General features: G+C 35.5%; 2 protein-coding genes across 16 annotated transcripts in view; both read right to left on the bottom strand.

The window, feature by feature from the left end:
• Positions 1-5,302, bottom strand: part of tnfrsf11a (tumor necrosis factor receptor superfamily, member 11a, NFKB activator) — a 17,475-nt gene extending 12,173 nt beyond the window's left edge. Inside the window, exons 1-3 of the mRNA XM_058765326.1 lie at positions 4,802-5,302; positions 1,302-1,374; positions 832-957 (exon numbers count right to left, since the gene is read on the bottom strand). Coding sequence (XP_058621309.1) covers positions 832-957; positions 1,302-1,374; positions 4,802-4,876 — 274 coding nt within the window. The 5' untranslated portion in view covers positions 4,877-5,302. The remainder of the gene's footprint in view (positions 1-831; positions 958-1,301; positions 1,375-4,801) is intronic.
• A 5,138-nt stretch (positions 5,303-10,440) lies between these two features.
• The window catches only part of relch (RAB11 binding and LisH domain, coiled-coil and HEAT repeat containing), a 49,295-nt gene continuing 41,155 nt past the window's right edge, over positions 10,441-18,580 (bottom strand). For 14 of the 15 annotated variants that reach the window (XM_058764734.1, XM_058764735.1, XM_058764733.1 and 11 more), the window contains 3 exons: positions 15,700-15,788; positions 15,317-15,387; positions 10,441-11,062 (listed from right to left, as the gene is read on the bottom strand). In XM_058764734.1, the coding sequence (XP_058620717.1) occupies positions 10,918-11,062; positions 15,317-15,387; positions 15,700-15,788 (305 nt within the window). In that variant the 3' untranslated portion in view covers positions 10,441-10,917. Of the gene's footprint in view, positions 11,063-15,316; positions 15,388-15,699; positions 15,789-18,580 lie in introns of those variants that run through there. The other variant, XR_009268999.1, reaches the window with a different exon arrangement.

The following is an 18,580-nucleotide window of genomic DNA, read 5'->3' as shown; positions in this document are numbered from 1 at the left end:
TTACCTGATGTAAACTATGGCAACAGTTTAGATGGCAGTTACTGTATTGAAATGCAGAAGGCTGAACTTCTTATGTATGATATATAGCTATTTCAAAAGTACAAATTTACACATTACTGTACGTGGGATATTGATTGAAAGAGGCTGGATAGGATTCACAGTTACACTTTTACTAGTGCTCTGACAAAAAAAAACCAAAAAAAAAAAACCTTACAACATCACTGTGATATAGAAAAGAAAAAGAAATATGGGCACAAAGGCGAAAATACAAAAAATAGAAAGTCCACTGTCAGAATTTGTAACTCTTGTGTTGTCCTCTGTCTATATGCTTTCCAATTGAAGATTCACGAGATGTACCTTTGAGCTATTTCAGAGAACTGGTTTATCATTTGTTGATCTATGTTCTCTTCATTAGTCAAAGTCAAGATTCACTTTCCACAATTCATGGCAAATTTACAAAAAGCCTAATAGAAATGTGTAAAAAATATGTTAGACTGTTTATGACAACCAGATCAACCATTTCGCATTTAATGACTTATACGGTGATCTAATGACTAGATGTTTTGAGGGGTAAGACTATTGCACAGAGAACTATATAATACATTTTTTATTAATGCAACTAATAATGTAGGAAACCGCTGACAAATGTACCTAATCAGTTGCATGAATGTACCAAAGCAATCACAACTTGTTCAAAAGAATGAGAAACTGCTTTTATGATGTGCACAAGTGACTAGATGATGTGGAGGTTGAACAAGTGGTTTTAAAAATTTAGTTTCTGATTCGAGAAATGCACCAAAGCTACTGAGAAAAACTGTAAGTGACACTGACCTTCATCGCAGAACTTCTGAGGAATACATTTAGTGTCACTGTTCCAGTCCGGCTGGTATTCTTCACGGCCACAATCAAGGCACTTTGTGCTCGAACTGCCATCACAATGAGCGAAAAGGTATTTTCCTGCATTGAAATAAATATTGTGCATTAAGCTTGCTCATCTAAAGACGTAAATGTGTTTGCTGTTTTCTTCATTGGAAAAGGTCAGTGAATCCATATTACAAAAGATGATATTCTTTGAATTGTATAGTGGAAGTCATTGTAGGTTATAGTTTGTGTGAGTGTGTGTAGGCCTCTTCCTCTTTTCTTATCCTTCTGCTTTTTAAATGGGAAAAAAGATTTAGCAGATTTAGACCTGATCTTATTTTTCCCAGACAGGCTTCACTCACACACCATAAAATGAATGAATGGATTTTTTTATAGTGTCTTTTACATAGTATAATTAACTAGTCTGTATTGCTGCTCACCTGGTTCACATTTTCTGCAGCATCCCCCGTTGTGCTTATATTCATTTTGTTGGCAGCTTATGGAGAGTCCTGCCTGAAATTAAGAGTTACAACAGTTAAACAAACAGTGATAAAACTTATATAATAAAATGCTTGTGACTAAACTACAGCAACATGCCACTTCAACAGATGAGACAGATACTAAATTAATCGTGCAGCTTTGAGAGTTTCACAGGTCACCCATGGGAGGTTTTTAGTTACAGATGTTTACCATGGGAGAAGCACAAATTTTAAAAAAATCATAATAACAAATGTTTGTTTCAAATCAGCATATGAGAATAATTTCTGATGGTGATTTGACCAGTTTTTCATTTAATTTTGAACATTGCATTTATTATTTTACTTGAAAAATGCATGCCAGTTGCTTATTTCGTAATCTGATGCAATGGCATTCTGACATTTTTAAGTGTGGCTAAAGCATTCAAATACTTCTTGGGGTCATTTATTATTTTGATTTCTACAGTAACAAAAAAATTACACAACGTTTGGCCTTTTTGAGAATCTTCAAGGAATAAGGATCATTTGAGCGGTTAAAGCATAAGGGAATGAAAGATTGGGGGCGTGTGTGTATGGTGGGGGGATATTGCCCAACTCGGAGGAAGAAAAAAAAACAAGAGGAAAAGAAAAAAAAACACCACCCACATCCCTCCAGATACCACAAAAGCATTCCACGGTTTAACAGCAGGGCAAAATTAAATGCAATCCTTTAATTCAGTGCAAATCTGAGAAAATCCAGCCGTCACTCATGTAAAAGACAATAAAAAAAGAAAATAGTGCCAAGCTCAGCATACTGGGCTCTCGCGGAGGTGAAAAGGACTTGGCTGAAGTACTAGGTGCTTCTTTGTAGGCTGTTAAAATAGGCAGAAATAATGCTCAAATTCAACTTTTTTGCACAGCAAGGGTGAAAAAAGGAATTGCTTTCAAATGAGCAACACGGGCAAAGCCTTAGTTTTCTGTATTCTAGCCAACATATATTTTCAAATTATAGAAATGGAAGAGAAATATTGTTTATAGGGACTACAGAAGACAATTTATGAAATATGAAAGCTCTCTTTATCTCTCTCAAGCAAAAATAAACACACAAAAAAAGCAGAAGCAAGCATTTTCCTATTTTGGTTTCCTGGTATTGATCATAGATCAATGGAAATATCCATCATCTCAGGAAAATCCATGGGTATCATGGAAATTTTTGAGGAAATATAATTTCCTTATCAGATTTGTTAATGGCAACAAACTTGGTCTAAACAAGGGACTAGTTCACTTCACTAAAACAAAAAACACATATTCATCAGGAAGAAAACCCAATTTATTCAAATGAAACAAGCTGTGTCCTATATTCCTTGATGAGAGATATATATATATATATATATATATATATTCCTACTACAGTGTGCCTAATGTGAATTTTAAAAAAAATAAAAATTTAAAACAATAAACATTCAATAAATTTAATACTTGAAAATAATGTTCTCTTTGTTTCTATTAAGACATTAAACATAGTTGAAGACACAATTCTGAAGGTTTTTCTAGCACTGCTGAAGAACCTAAAGACCCTTTGATGGACACATGTGAAAAAACACAGGAAACCCAAAGGAATGTCCAGAGTTCATTTCTGATCCTCTGCATTTGAATGTAAGGCAATACTCAGGCAACACAACATATTTTCATTGACTAAATATATAAGATCATGGTCAGTGACGCCCTGAAAAATTACATGTTAGAAAATATGCACCGGACACAGAGAAATATTTTCTCACAGGAGCTCGATGCATATAGCAGAAGCACTCAGATATCATAACTCACAGTCCTAATGACTCAGTTCAGTCATGTGCATTGCCTTTGCATTTATTCTGTTTATGAATGCAAAAAGATAGCAATGCTGCATTACTGTATACTAGAACTTTGTATATGAATAAAAGTCATTTATAATTAATTTAGTTTAACAGAATCATTAGTTAACAAAACAGTTGTCCATCATTTGAAGAAAATACCCCTCAGTATCAAAGGTCGAAAGAATTGAGTTTCCAGATATACTGACATTTTCTTTCATAACTGTACAACCTGGCAAACATGTTCAGACCTGCAACAGAAAACATGTTAAAACTTTTGACCTGATACAACATTAGATAACTCAGAAAACAACTAAATGAATGAAAACATGAATGAAAATGGGCTTAGACAAAAAAAAAAAAAAAAAAAAAAAAGGTAAAATTTGGTAATTTCACACAGATTATAACAGATTTTGTCAAATTCCAAAATTAGGGGTTTTCCTGAAATGTTTGCATAGAACAAAACGAGTTTTTGAGAGTTTTGGAGTTTTTGAGCTGGAGTTTTCCTCCCCATTCCTGGAAATGTAATGATCATTTACATTTGATGAGTATCAAATTTACATTTGGCAGAAAGATCTAATGATTTCTTATTAAAATAAATAAATAAACAAACACTGCACACTTTAAAGGTTAAAACCATCATGAACAAAGCACAATCCCAGAAACATCCACATCCACATGGAGTTCCCCTCAAAGTGTGCAACAATTCAGATTCCAGGGAAAAATTCAGAATAATCTGGCAGGGAAGGAAAGAGTGGGGAAGTGTCTCAAAACTTTGTGAGCGGCCAATCTAGAGAACACTTCCGGTCAAAAATTACCCATGTCTAGGCAAGTCTTTTCAATTTTGAGCCACAGACTAAATTAGTGACTTGATATCCAACTACTAGCGGTTGTTTCGAACAGTTCATTTCAATGAACCGGTTCAAAAAAGATTCATCAGTTCTCTTGTCATCGCGTCATTATTTGGACTTCACTGTAATTAATGCGTTCCAGTTTAGTTTGTTGCAGCCATAATTAATCTTAGATTTAATAAAGTCAAACAATGTTAAAATTAATTTACTTCACTTGACTGAAAAGATTAAATGTTGTTTATTAAAACCAACTCGTTTCGTGCGCGTGTTGACAAAACAGTCAATAAAGTCACAAAGATATTTGCATTGCGTTTTATTATTTAACATTTTCCCATTCGGCTACTACTTAGGCTACTTTTCGCCCCACCAGTCAAATTCACTACAAATGCTCTTATATTAACGAATAAGAGATAGGGAAGTTGTTGACACGACAACTGTTTGGGGCGATTCAGTCAGATCGAACGAAACGATCAGACCGGTTATTAAGATTCATTGCAAAGGTCCGATTCAGAAGAGCGAGTCACTCGCGATTCGTACATCGCTAATGTACACAACCCCGTTCTCGCAACAAAGCGCTGAAATCAATAGAGGGGAATAAGGCAGTTTCGCATTGTGGTGGCCAAAAAGTAAACAAGAGTGCAAAATAATAATACATTCCCGGTTTACCTATTACAATTCCGTTAAATTCAAAAACAAAGTTTGGTGTATTGTAATAATTTGCAAAAAAAAAAAAATAATAATAATAAATAAATAAATAAAAATAGTAGCTAAGCAAACTTACCTGCGTGCACAGAGCAAGAACGAAGTGTGTGATCCATCCTTGAAATATCCAACTAGCTGAAAAATTCACTCTCATTTTTCTAAACTTTAAAACAGGACTCTGTAATCTCAGCTTCGGTACTGTTGTATTGTCCAGTGAGGTTCAGCAGCAGACGTCTGCGCGCTCCGGGATGAAGGGATGAAGCTCCAGACTGCTGTAGTTCATTCGCAGAGAGCATGTCCCATGATGTTCACTCACCCACGCCTCGACTGCGGCTCTCCCTGTGTTTCCACTGCTCTACAGTCATGTGGAAGCTGCTCAGTTTCTCACACGCTCCTCCCATTTCTCGTAATCAAAGTAGTCCACATATAAACGGGGTGACGTTCATATAACCAGACAATCACGGTCAGTCTCTATCGTTCAAGTCTGTAGCAGTTTAGTTGCACCGCGCCACGTCGAGCACATGTATCGCGTTGGTTTACGCTTATAGCCAAAGTGCAGTGAAGAGATACCTATTAACCCCAAAAATCAAAAATAGAAGTTAGTGCTGGTGTAGCCTACTCCTATAAAACGGAGCATACTGCTGGAATATTGTATCCCACAATGCAATGCAATTGACTTGAACCTATCTATCTCTTGACTCACAATTTGATTAAAAATAAACAAAACCATATACTAATGTTTAAAATCATTTAAAAAATGAGCAAGTAGGCCTATACAATTTTGAACATAGCCTCACTTATGGAAGCTTGTTTCTGCTATAGGATAAAAAAAAATAATACTTTTGCAAAGGTATAAATTCTGAGAAGAAAAATCCGAATTGTGAGACAGAAACTCATAAATGTGAGTAAAAAAGATAATTGTGAGATAAAAAGTCGCAATTAGCCTATGGCCTACCTGGACCATGGACCTATTCCATGGTGAGAAAAAAATTGCAAGAACTAAACTCAGAATTGTGAGATATAATGCAAGATGTAAACTCTATTATATATAAGATGACTCATCCTGCACTACACAGATTTTCGTCCAATCAAATAGCTACTAGGTTGTTTATGGTTGCTATGCCACCTGGAGTGTGACTAATTTGCAATGCTTTAGATAAGCAAAGTCAACAACATAAAATAGTTATCAAATCTGATTGGATGAGCCTTGTCTCAAAGACTATACTTCAACAACTAGTTGTGAGTAAATATTTAATTGTACCTGTCAACTCTTTTTTAACATAAGAACAGGTGCAGCCATTCTATTGTCAGCCATTTCCAGTGATTTTAGTTGTACAAAAACATTGCAAACTGGTACTTATTATATTTATTATCATAATCATAAACACACTGGTTTATAGTGCAAATACAGTAGTTTACTGTTTACTTTGTTTACTATGACAAACCCCATATTTTGAGCATTAAATATTTTGCAGGCCTATGCTTAATATCACCCTATTTTTCCATTAATTTCAGCAGATAAACCTTAATTTCTCCTTCAAACCTCAATTGATAAGGAAACTGTGCACTTTTTCTTCAAATTGGTTTTGTGGTCCTGGAACTTAAGAATAACACAGGCTATATGACGAATAATGTTTCTTAATGAGATTGGAAAGTAATGGTCCACTAGTTTGTGGCCTCTCTGAGCAGAAGGTCATTCTATGTAATGTTAAACTGTGAGTTGTTTGCCTGTAATTCTTATCTTGTTTAACTGTCAGCTCATAATTGCTCACTTGGCATCTGTTTTAGTGGGTGAATGGGGCATGCTTTCGGGATGTATGTGGGGGTGTTTGTAACATTGCCATGAGTTTCACTAATTCACCATCCCTCTCACTTTCATGAACAAAGCTGCCGTGTCTGTTCCTTTAAGCCACCACTGCCTGCTTTGAATAACAGTCATCAGTAAAGCTTAAGGGCATGTTTTGGCATCCATGTGCTTTCCTTCATGCAGCTACCGCACCACCCCACATGCAAATCAGGTGAACATGGTCTCTTCAATTCCTGGAGGCCTTTCATAGCTGCTATGCCAGGCAGATATAGAGATGTCATAATAGACTGATTGTTATAGCACGAAAAAACAACACTGAACCAACCCAACCTATGTGTATATGTTATGCTTTCATGATTAAAAGCATTTATTTGATTTTGAAATTTGAAAATTTTTCGCAACAACACGAGGAAAATTTGAAAAAGTAAATATATATATATATATATATATATATATATATATATATATACAGTATATACACATTCATATACATGCATACACATACATACAGTCATGGCCAAAAATATCGGCACCCTTGGTAAATATGATCAAAGAAGACTGTGAAAATTAATCTGCATTGTTAATCCTTTTGATCTTTTATTTTAAAAATTCACAAAAATCTAACCTTTCATTGGATAATAAGAATTTAAAATGGGGGGAAATGTTTTTCTCTTATACACATTGGTCACAATTAACAGCACCCTTTTATTCAATACTTTTTGAAACCTCCATTTACCAGTTTAACAGCTCTAAATTTTCTCCTCTAATGCCTGATGAGGTTAGAGAACACCTGACAAGAGATCAGAGACCATTCCTTCATCCAGAATCACTCCAGACCCTTTAGATTCCCAGCTCCATGTTGGTGCTTCTTCTCTTCAGTTCACCCACTCATTTTCTACAGGGTTCAGGTCAGAGGACTGGAATGGCCAGCAGAAGCTTGGTTTTGTGCTCAGTGACCCATTTTGTGTTGTTTTGAGGTTTGTGTTTGGATTATTGCACGGTTGGAAGATCCAAACATGGCCCATTATAAGATTTCTAACAGAGTCAGTCACTTATTGATTTTTATCTGTTGGTATTTGATAGAATCCATGATGCCATGTGTCTAAACAAGATGTCCAGGACCTCCAGCAGAAATATAGGCCCACAACATCAAAAATACAGCAGTATATTTCATTGTACACATGGGGTACTTTTTATCCCTGTGTTCACCAAACCCATCTTGAGTGTTTGCTGCTAAAAAGCTCATTTTTTAGTTTCATCTGACCATAGAAGCCAGTCCCAATTGAAGTTCCAGTCGTGTCTGATAACTGAATATGCTGGAGTTTGTTTTTGGATGAGCTAGGAGAATTTTTCTTGAAACCCTCCCAAACAACATGTGGTGATGTAGGTGCTGTTTGACAAATTATTTTTAAGGTTTTCTGACCCCGAGACTCCTTGGAGAGTCTTTAGCCGCTCAAACTCTCCTTCTCACCGTGCATTAGGACGATATAGACACACGTCCTCTTCCAGGCAGTTTCGAAACATTTTATGTTGATTGGAAATTCTTAATTATTGCCCTGAAGCTCAATTATCTTTTGCTGCACATCAGAAATATATTCTTTGGTTTTTCTCATTGTGATGGATGATTAGGGAAATTTGGGCTTTGTTTTACCTCCTATTTATATTTCTGTGAAACAGGAAGCCATGGCTGGATAATTTCATTTTCATAATCACCCTGGAGTGCTCAAAATTGTGAATATGAATGGGAAAATACTTCAGAGATATTTTACTCATAAGAATTTCTAGGGGTGCCAATAATTGTGTTCAATGTATATTTGAGAAAATCATTTATTTCCTAATGATATTTCCCCCCATTTTAAATTATTATTATCCAATGAAAGGTTAAATGTTTGTGAATTTTTTTAATCAAAAATCAAAAGGATTAACAATACAGATTAATTTTCACAGCCTTTTACCAAGGGTGCCGATATTTTTAGCCATGACTGTACATACATAAATATATGCACATTATATATATATATATATATATATAAAACATAGAAACAAAAAGTTTTGTCCAGCAAATCAAAGTGTAGGGCAACCAACATTAAAACACAGAACAGGAAATGACATCATAGAGAGTACACCAGTGGACAGTGACCACAGTGTGTGTTAAGGTCTTATTAAATATCAGATAATTCTGTCTTTTTATATATCAAAATGAAAACAAATCTCAATTATTGTATAAAAAGTCAAAACTTTTACATACTAAATAATAACTGAGACAAAATTAAATAATAATGAACTAAGATTAACTAAATAATTGAGATAAAAAGTTAAAATATGACATACTAAGCCATAATCATGAAACAAAAAATTTAAATTATGACATAAAATGATTGAAATTGGTGCCGATACCCTTGTGGGCAGTGCGCCGACATACAGCACCATTGCGCTATGGGCGTCCCGACTCTCCCCCAACTGGCAAAAATGCCAAAAATAAATTTTATAATGTTTTTAATAAATAAATTATTAAAAATAAATGACAAAACCATGACATCAAAAGTAAAAAAATATGAAAAATTTAGTTAAAATAGAGTTGAAATAAGACATATTAAGCCAGAATCATGAGATAAAAAGTCACAATAATTCATAACAATCAGAAATAAATACATAAAGTTAATTATTTATCATGATTTAATAACTTTTTCTCTCAATTTTAGCTGTCATAATTATGACTTCTCATTATTTCACCTTTATTTTGACATCTCAGAATGCAAACATTTCATCACTTTTTATCTCATATAATTATGACTAAGTATGCCATATTAAGACTCATAGTTTTGGCTTTTATGTAATAATTATGACTTATGGCAACTTTTTATCTCATGATTATGGTTATGACATATTGACTTAATCTCAAATATGATTTAGCATCTCCTAGTTTGACTTCTCAGATAATTATGAGGATTATGTCATAATTTTGACTTTTTTTTTTTCATGTCCTCCCACCTGTAAAATGTTTTTGCTAACATCGCCAAGCTTTAGGAGAGAGGAACCCAGGCTGAACCTGGCACTCTCCAAAACCCTTCATAACTTGCCATCAAAGTGGTCGCCTATTGGCCGGAACTCAAAGCTTTTTAGTTCCTGTTTGCTGTCTTGTTATGCACTCAGTCAACAACGCAACAGGAATAAAAACACGGAGAGGCAGAATGTTCCCGTGGTTTTATGCAGCCGCTCTCTCCTCTCTCCGGGTTTGGAAATGTTCCTGGCATCTGACTCACAGTCCTCTTCAACTCTTGCCCTGCGCTCATGAGTAACTTATCCCTGCTGATGAAATTTCCACATACTACTGTAGATCAGCTCCAAATCATGCGCAGGTCACCTCGTGCTAGAGAAAATATTTTATGCAAATACGAGCTCTGTCGTTTATCATGAATTGCATGAAAGAATAAAAGTTACACTAGCGCTGAGGGTAAACACAAAAGTTAAAAATTAAAATGAATATGCAAATTTCGTTTTCCTTCAGTCAATGAATGATCTAAGACAAAGGCTTCTGTATCATGGCAGTACTTTCTCCCGCCAGCTGCTGACCATGTGATCAAGGGACCCTTGAACTTTGAAACCTTTTCTCCAAATGCAGAGGAAAAACAAGCCACGGCTTTGATCTTCAAGTTTTTTCGTTGATTTTCAAGGCCAAGCGTTTATTGTAGTAACACCTGTCGAAGTGTAAAATAAACAGCACAATTCAGTTGCATTAGAGATATGCTGTATATAAACTGATATGAACCCCATGCAAACAATGTGCTACTGATTTGCTGTATCAGAAGTACTTAAGTGCAGATTTATTATGACTGCCGTCAAGCCGGACGTCTAAGAAAGCAAAAAACCATCTAAAAGAGAGTTCAAGAGACAACACACTGAATCAGAAGTACATAAGTACACAAGTGGTCTTCGCTTTTTATTATCTTATGACACGAATTTTCAAATATACATGATAATGGGTACTGTTCTCTCGATTCACTGTATATTACAGTTATTTACTGTTGGAGCATATCCAAAATAAGAGAAACAAAACCCCGGACAATTTTACACACTCATAGAAAATATTCTCCAGAGACACAGCAACACATAAGAGACAACAAGACGAGGAAGGAATCATTGTTTTGATTTCATAAAGTTCACATTGTCCAAAATAAACAGAAAAAGGTGTAGTGATGCAAATAAGCCTCTGAAATAAAATCGAAATAGAAAAAATGGAAAACATTGAAACATGAGTGCAAATTTCTTTGGAGGCTGGAAAAAATTTAAGACATAAATATGTTAAAAATATAGCCGATCAAATCAAAGACGAACAAAAGAAAGGCAGACGACTGACTTCAAGTAGGAGATCCAAGAAAGTGGAGGGTTCATGGGAAACACCCAAAGCAGCTCTCATTTCTTTCTCTGAAAACATTCGCCAGCATGGCACCTGAGGTGGTCAGCTGGCCCATCTTACTTAGAAACTTGGTCTTTGCGTCCTCACCCACCAGACTCGCTGCAATAGAGATGGACCTGAAAAGAGACAGCACCGCATTCATAGGTCAAAATCCACCCACCAATCAAGGGTCGTATAAGCACTGGCTGCTGATAGGACCAAACTGGCAAAGACAATACCTTACGGTAGAGTGTATAAGTTTAATTCATTTCTGGAAATTAGTTCAAAGTGTCTGATTAGTTAGTTAGAAGTTAAAGGCCTTTTCACACTGAACACAACAATTCGGCGCGATGACACTTTTGAATCCACACTAGGCGCAGCAAAACGTGCCGTCCAATTAGATTTGAGCTTAGATCACGTGCCCGGAGCAGCTGCTGTTGCACATAAAGGCGAGAGTGGTAATAAACAGATTTATTCTTTTATTTTGAACTTGGACTCAAGTATAAAGAAATAGCCTACTCAGTGTTTAGTTCAAGGCACGGTTTTGGGAGATTCTAAAATGCTTAATATGGCTTCATGTTTAAAAAACAGTGACATTGGAGGGCTTGCATGTACACAGTACATATTTTTAATACATATATAGTACAGCATATCTGGTCTTTTTTCTCATCTTCATTAGGCCACGATAAGCATTTTATGAACCACTGCAAGCTGTTTCGTTCTGGGCTCATCTGCTTTTCTGTGCACAATATAAACTGTAAACAGATTTGGTATTTTTAAAATCACCATCTTCATTCATTAGCCTACCTTAAGCGTTTTCTACGGGGGGGTTTAGTAGTCTAAAATTATTAATAAGGTTATTAATATTAGCCTAATCATTTTATCAGTATTTCGAATCTGGCCCTCCAATGTCACTGTTTTAAAACATTAAGCCACATTAAGTGTTTTAGAATGTCCCAAAATCGTGCCTTGAACTGACTGTATTTCTTTATACTTGAGTCCAAGTTCAAAGTAAAACTATGAACCGCTCCATTGTGAACATACGGAGCTGTATGAACCACCGCAAGCAGGAAGAGTTTGTCCAAGGTTTTGTGAGAGAACGCAAAAGTTTTGAAAAATATTTTTTCCTCCCACCCTGTCCCTTTAAGGGCTCTGTAGTATATTGAGCAGCAGACAATGTTAAATCCATATATGAGATACATATCTGAGGAAAAATGCATTGCTGGTCAGCACCACCTAACGTGCAGGCGTGAATTAGCAGAAGGCGGTCAATCGTTTCGTGCTCGGTGTGAAAGAACCATTCATCGGCGATTCTCCTAACTTTTTTTTGCATCGCGCCTAGCGTGAAATGCCTTTAACTGACAAGTAACTTTTCAATTAACTGATTCTAAAGGCCCGTTCACACCAAGAACGATAACTATAAAGATAACGATATAGTCGGCGCCGATAGCCTCGTGGTTAGTGCACCGACATATAGCGCAGTTGTGCTCACAGCGACACGAGTTAGATTCCTATCTCAAGGTCCTTTGCTGATCCCACTCCCCTCTCTCTTCCCAATGCTTTCCTGTCATCTCTCTACTGTCCTGTCTATTAAAAGGCATAAAAGCCGGAAAATATAACTAAAAAAACAAACAAAAAAAAAAGATAACGATATTAACGTCCACACCAGCGAACGATATCGTGTGTTTATTCTCAGCACATGCTCGTCTGACGCTTTAAATTCTCGAGCTCTTTACAGCAGGATGGATTCTGATTGGGTGTCAATGTTTTTATCATTCATCAGCTGGAAAAAAAATCATTCTGAAAGTGATTCCAATGATATCGTTTCTGTGCCTTTATTGTGGCTGTGGTGTGGACTAAATATTGAGAATGACTTTTAGAACCATCTCTTTATCGTTTTCTTTATAGTTATCATCCTTGTTGTGAACTGACCTTAATTCAACAAATCACTTTCATTATCACTAGAAAGCAACGTACACATATTTCTGTACAAATATGTAATTTAAAAAAATAATCAGCTGTAATTTGCCAATTAAATTAAAACGGTAAACTAAACCATCAATGCTGTGTACACTGAAGGATTACCATAAAAAGTTGTATTTACAAGACAGGCCTACTTCAACAAAACCACAGTACTAACATGTTACATACACACAAACGGAAATATCTATCCGTAAAAGTGCTTTCAGTTAATATTTTGATACGATATGAGTGGTCAATATTAACTTTTAATAATCAGTTAAAATAGATGTTACTTAAAATCTACATGATATAAAATTTTCAAAGCTATCTATCTATCTTTCAGTGTGAGACTGATGCAATTGACACTGTTCTCACGCTCTCACACGTCTACTTTCTCACGCAGTCAACAGCAGCCTCAGTTAAACTGTAATAATAGGATATTGGCGAAACAAATTCGGTAAAGGCTCCAGTGCGTATTGGTGTTTGCGCTCTGGAAAGCATCAAACGTTTCCATTTACAACGTGTTTTTGTTGCATTGAGCAGTGTAGTAAGTCACACACATATGTTGATTACTTGAACACCTGTGATTGGCCACTGCGGCCAAGTTAGTCAGAATTCACAAACCTCTAAATGCTGAATTTTTGCCTGCATGCTTGCAAATCCGCTAAGCGTAACACAATGTAAATAAGTCAAGCTTCATTGATTATAATGAAATATTGTGAGATTTCTAGGCTTACATAATTCATTTAGAATTTGAATAAAGTTTTGAAATAGAAGCAATAGGACCAAAAAAACTACTACAGTAGAACAAATAAATAAGAAATGCTACATACACTGTATAAAGTAATCAAATGTATAAAAACATTGCATATTCTTCACTGTGTTAATTAAATATATATTTCTTCTTATTAAAGTTACAAAAGTGATTTAGTAGAAGAGCAGTGAGAGATTTTCTCTCTTTTGTTGTTTGATTAATATGAATGACAGACAGCAGGAATATTAGACTGCTGTCACTTTAAAAGCTGCCCGGGCCCAATATACTGTTACACATGTTTTCTTTCTCAGCTGTTTGCTTTCAATTAAGACCTAAATTACTGTGAACTTACAAACTTAAAAATGTGTAAATGTAATTTCTTCCTGTTAAGGCAAAGCTGAATTTTGCACTTTGAGTAACACATTTTTCACGGATTCTTTGATAATGTTTTTCACAGTATATCCGTTGTCACATTTTGGCAGATTGGGTGTGAATAAAACTTTGCAAGCGTCATGCAAAAGAAATAACACATAGTTATGTGATGAACAGAATAATTTTTAAGTGAAGATTTTACCACCATCTATGTTTTATGGTTAAAAACACCATAAACTCAGTAAATCACTTTGTCTTTTGTATCTTTTTTTACATCTTGCTCTTGAACTTGTTTCCCATAAACATTCATGCTTTAAATGTTACCCGCCCATCTAATTAAATAAAAAAAGATCCCAGATAACCCACGGCAGAACAACCCACACTATTTGTGAGAGGCAGACTCAACTGATGTATCATGACTAGTAGTGACAGTCACAATGATAGACTTCACTGCAGTTATAAAGTTCGAACATTTATAAATATCTCAACAAAACCACTGGAAGCGTTGCTACGATACCAACTGTGAAATTTAAAAGACAAGTGCTGTTTATAATCAAGCCACATCTTTAGGTTAAAGGTTTTAAAGAGTGCCACAAGTGTTCGCAAGCTGGGTATGTTTCGTTTTGGAAACCTCAGTTAAGAGTCCTTAGCAAGCAAAAATCTGACTGTACATACCCTCTCACTTCTTCACAAAGTCATTCAACTCTTGAAAATTGCAAACTTCAGCAACTAAAAATCCATTTAGTGCATATTATACTACGTTTTATATAAGAAAAAAAAGCTGTCAGCACCAAATTTGGAGTGGAAATATTAGATAAATAACAGTGTATGTGTCCATGTAGCTTTACACAGCTGCTATAAGTGTAATATGAAGCAGCAGTACCATTGGCCTACAGGCACAGCTCAAATGGAGCGGGTTTGCAATAATCATGTGGCTAAGCCAGTGGCCTGCAATGCCTGATGGGAACTATCTCGCAGTGGAGACACTGAGTCAAACCCAAGCTGAACTCAGATAAATCGTTGAGGAAATTAACATGCAAAAAGCCTTCCTGAGTACTGTAAGATTGAGTAGGTGTACTTGAGAACTCTTGTAAAATTATTTATTTTTACTCCGCTACTGAATGAGCACTTGTTCGCTTGTTTTGTTTTGTGGCCAGGGAGTGATTTAAACTAAAACAGGAGAAGCACACAGTATTCATTCGATTTTCCTCTTACATGTAGTGATTTGAATCTCCATTTGCAGTAAATAAGAACACTAAACATGGTGACTGTATGAATAAAATGAATGAGTGTGTCTTCTCACCCTTGTGCCTCTCCAATGCCTTTGTTCTCCACCTTTATTTCACACTCCTTTATCATGGAACTGAGAATAACCTAAAGGACAAGCGGGAAAAGAGGGAGTATTCTTAGAGCGCTGCTGGGAAGTCTGACATACACGCAGACACACGCACATCAGCTGGACATTACTAGGCAAAGGAAATTAAATAAATAGAAATTGGGTTACATGACATGCAGCGTGATAAAACGTTAGGACGACAAGACTAGACCAGGCTTTGGAAAAGCACACAATGTTATGGGTCTGTATTTAATTGAGAAATATGGGTGGTGGTTGTTGTTATAGTTGTGTCATACAGATATGACAAAGAAACAATTATGAAAATGTTTTTTGAAATGTTGATTTTATACCTCATGCTCTGGAGAGAGCTGCTCCATATCGGTCCTCAAACATCTCAGTCCAGGGAGGAAATGATTCACCATGAGTTCTTCAGAAATAACTAAAGCCCCGGAGTTAAGAAAAGACTGTCAAACATACCTGTGAAATAGCCACAGTTCAGTATGCATACTTGGGGAGAAAAAAATTATTAAATAAATATACGGAGTGTCAATAGTTTACACTAAGTGCAAACAGCCCGCCTTGTTGGCAGAGGCTATTTACACCAACTCCGCCAACCAACGTGTGTGATTGGGGTAGTCAACGACCGTCAAACATCAGCTCCAGTGGTGTAGATGGTAAAACACATAATAACACATAATTTGAATTAAAAGAATAATTTACACTCGATACGTTATTGTTGCATACTGTACTACAATACTGAGGTGCAGATAATTGCCATTATTTGCAAGAAGTAGTATAATAGCAGAAAATCCTGCTATTGTAACAGTGTAAATAGAATCTATAGCAATTTGCACTTAGTTTAAATAGCATATCGATAAAAGATACTGCTATTTTCACTTAGTGTAAATAGAATCCACTGCTATTTGCATTTAGTGTAAATAAAATCCATCGCAATTTGTACTTAGTGAAAACAACATCTATAGCTAAGAACACTTAGTGCAAATAGCTGCTGCCATAAATAAATATAAATACACATATCTGTGTGTGTGTGTAAAATTGCATGACTTTAAAAATAAAACCTAAAATGGCGACAAATTAAATTGTAGTCTTTGATACATAGCGCAAAAATACTATAACGCCAATAAAAATGTAATGCATTTAAACTATATAACAGAAAAATTCAACAACAAAACATGAAAATAAAATAAAAACTTACTTAAAATGTAAAACTATACTCAACCTATAATTAAGGTTGTTAAAATTGTATTAAATTGAAATGATAAAACATTGAAAAAACTACAACTACACGAAAATAGAGTGGAAACAACAAAAAAGACTGAAAATAAAATAAAAACTTATTCAAAATGTGATAATATAATAAACCTAAAATTAGGGCTTTTGATCTATAAATGTTTCATTAAATAAATTACTAACTAAAATACTGAAGAAAAATAAAACTACTATAGAACTAATAGTCATTGAGTGAAAACAAAACCAAAAAAAAAACGTAATTCAAAATGTAAAACTATATTAGACCTACAGTTATGGCTGTTAATCTTTTGTGAAATTAATTAAATGATGTACCAATTAATTACGTTACACCATGATATACCAATGAATTAATTATTTTCAATAAATGATAATCAAACCACATATCAATATTTGCTATGAAAAGAAAATATATTCTTAATACAGCAAAATATTACATTTTTACTAAATGAACATATAATTGACACCTCTGCTCACAATGCCTCTGAAAACATAAATATTAATTCCAAATGTATATGAATTTTGATTTTCAAGAATAACTGTGGTAATTCAGCTGAATCTACTAAAAACCGCAAATGAATGAAACAAAAAGCACAGTGTTAACATGAGTTACTGGTATCAGCCTGATGATCGTTGCACCCCTAAAAGCGACCAAACCGAAACCATGACCACCACAAAACTTGATATAAACCGAACTGTGAGAAATTTGCACTGTTAAAAACCCCTATCGCCTTCCCATAATGACTTGCACTTTTACAGTAAATACACACCAGTATACAGTCCACGATCCAGACCCAACCTCATATTGATCATGTTGCAAAACCTCAAAACACAGACAGGACGAGGTTTTACAAAACTGCCTGGGGGGCAAGCCACTGCTACAGGGGGGTCTCAACTGTGACACAGCAGACAAAAATAAAATGAAACGGAGAAAGATGGGGGGGGAGAACAAGACAAAAGAGCATCTGCAAAGGCATGTGTGCTGGGAATCCTGACCAAAGGGCTGGGCTAGGCTCTCTTCGCTCAAACAGACAACATCACAGAGCATTTAACGACAAATTCTGACATCCACCCTGCAATTTAGTGTACAAAAATGGCTGAGGTTTATTTTCTTTCTTTCCCTGCCAGTGGGATATGCAAACATTTTCGCAACGGCGAAGCTCTCAGAAGAAAAGGAGAAAAAAAAAAAAAAAAGAGTGAGAATGCAAATCCAGCTATGGAGACTCATGTCCAGCTTAAATAGTTGACCATCGCTCAAAAACTCAAAAAGCACAGAGAGAAAGTGGCCACACAGACTGTGTGTTCAGTATCTGTTATTAAGTTGAAACTGGAGGTAAAACTGTGGTTATACTGTGCAAGCTGCCATATGCCACAAAATCAGTAGAGAAACCAGTGAAAGATGGCTTCTGCTCCCAAACATCAGCAGTGGAGGTGTACAGTCCAATTCCGCTGTCTATCTGTTTTCAATTTGTAATCAAAATGTTCCCTCTTAGAGAAAAATCTACTTCTGGAAATTTTGGAAATGCAAACCGCTGGGCATTACTGAGGCTTACAAAAACAATAAAAACGCTTGATTGATTCGTTGAAAAAAAGCCTCAAATGATTGCCCTGACTGTTCATGGACTGTCTGATGTACCCCCAAAATAGCAAAGGCTTGGCAAAATGACAAGTTACAATCTGATTGGCTGATTGGTTTACGCAAATTTCAGGTTTTTAAATAGCGGTCCCACTGAGAAACAGATTTAGACAAACAGCTTTTCAATTAACTAAATTGTATAAAATGATATGAATAAACACAAAATTAAAAAAATATACATGTTATGTGTTACGTATAATAAAATTAAAGGGATAGTTCACCCAAAAATGAAAATTCTGTCATCATTTACTCACCCTCCAGTAGTTCCAAACCTGTATGAATGTCTTTGTTCTGCTGAACACAAAGGAAGATATTCTGAAGAATGT

The sequence above is a fragment of the Onychostoma macrolepis genome, chromosome 24, assembly GCF_012432095.1.
Source record: "Onychostoma macrolepis isolate SWU-2019 chromosome 24, ASM1243209v1, whole genome shotgun sequence".
Taxonomy (NCBI): Eukaryota; Metazoa; Chordata; class Actinopteri; order Cypriniformes; family Cyprinidae; genus Onychostoma; species Onychostoma macrolepis.
The sequence above is the reverse complement of the archived record's forward strand: the minus strand, read 5'-3'. Positions and strand labels throughout refer to the sequence as shown.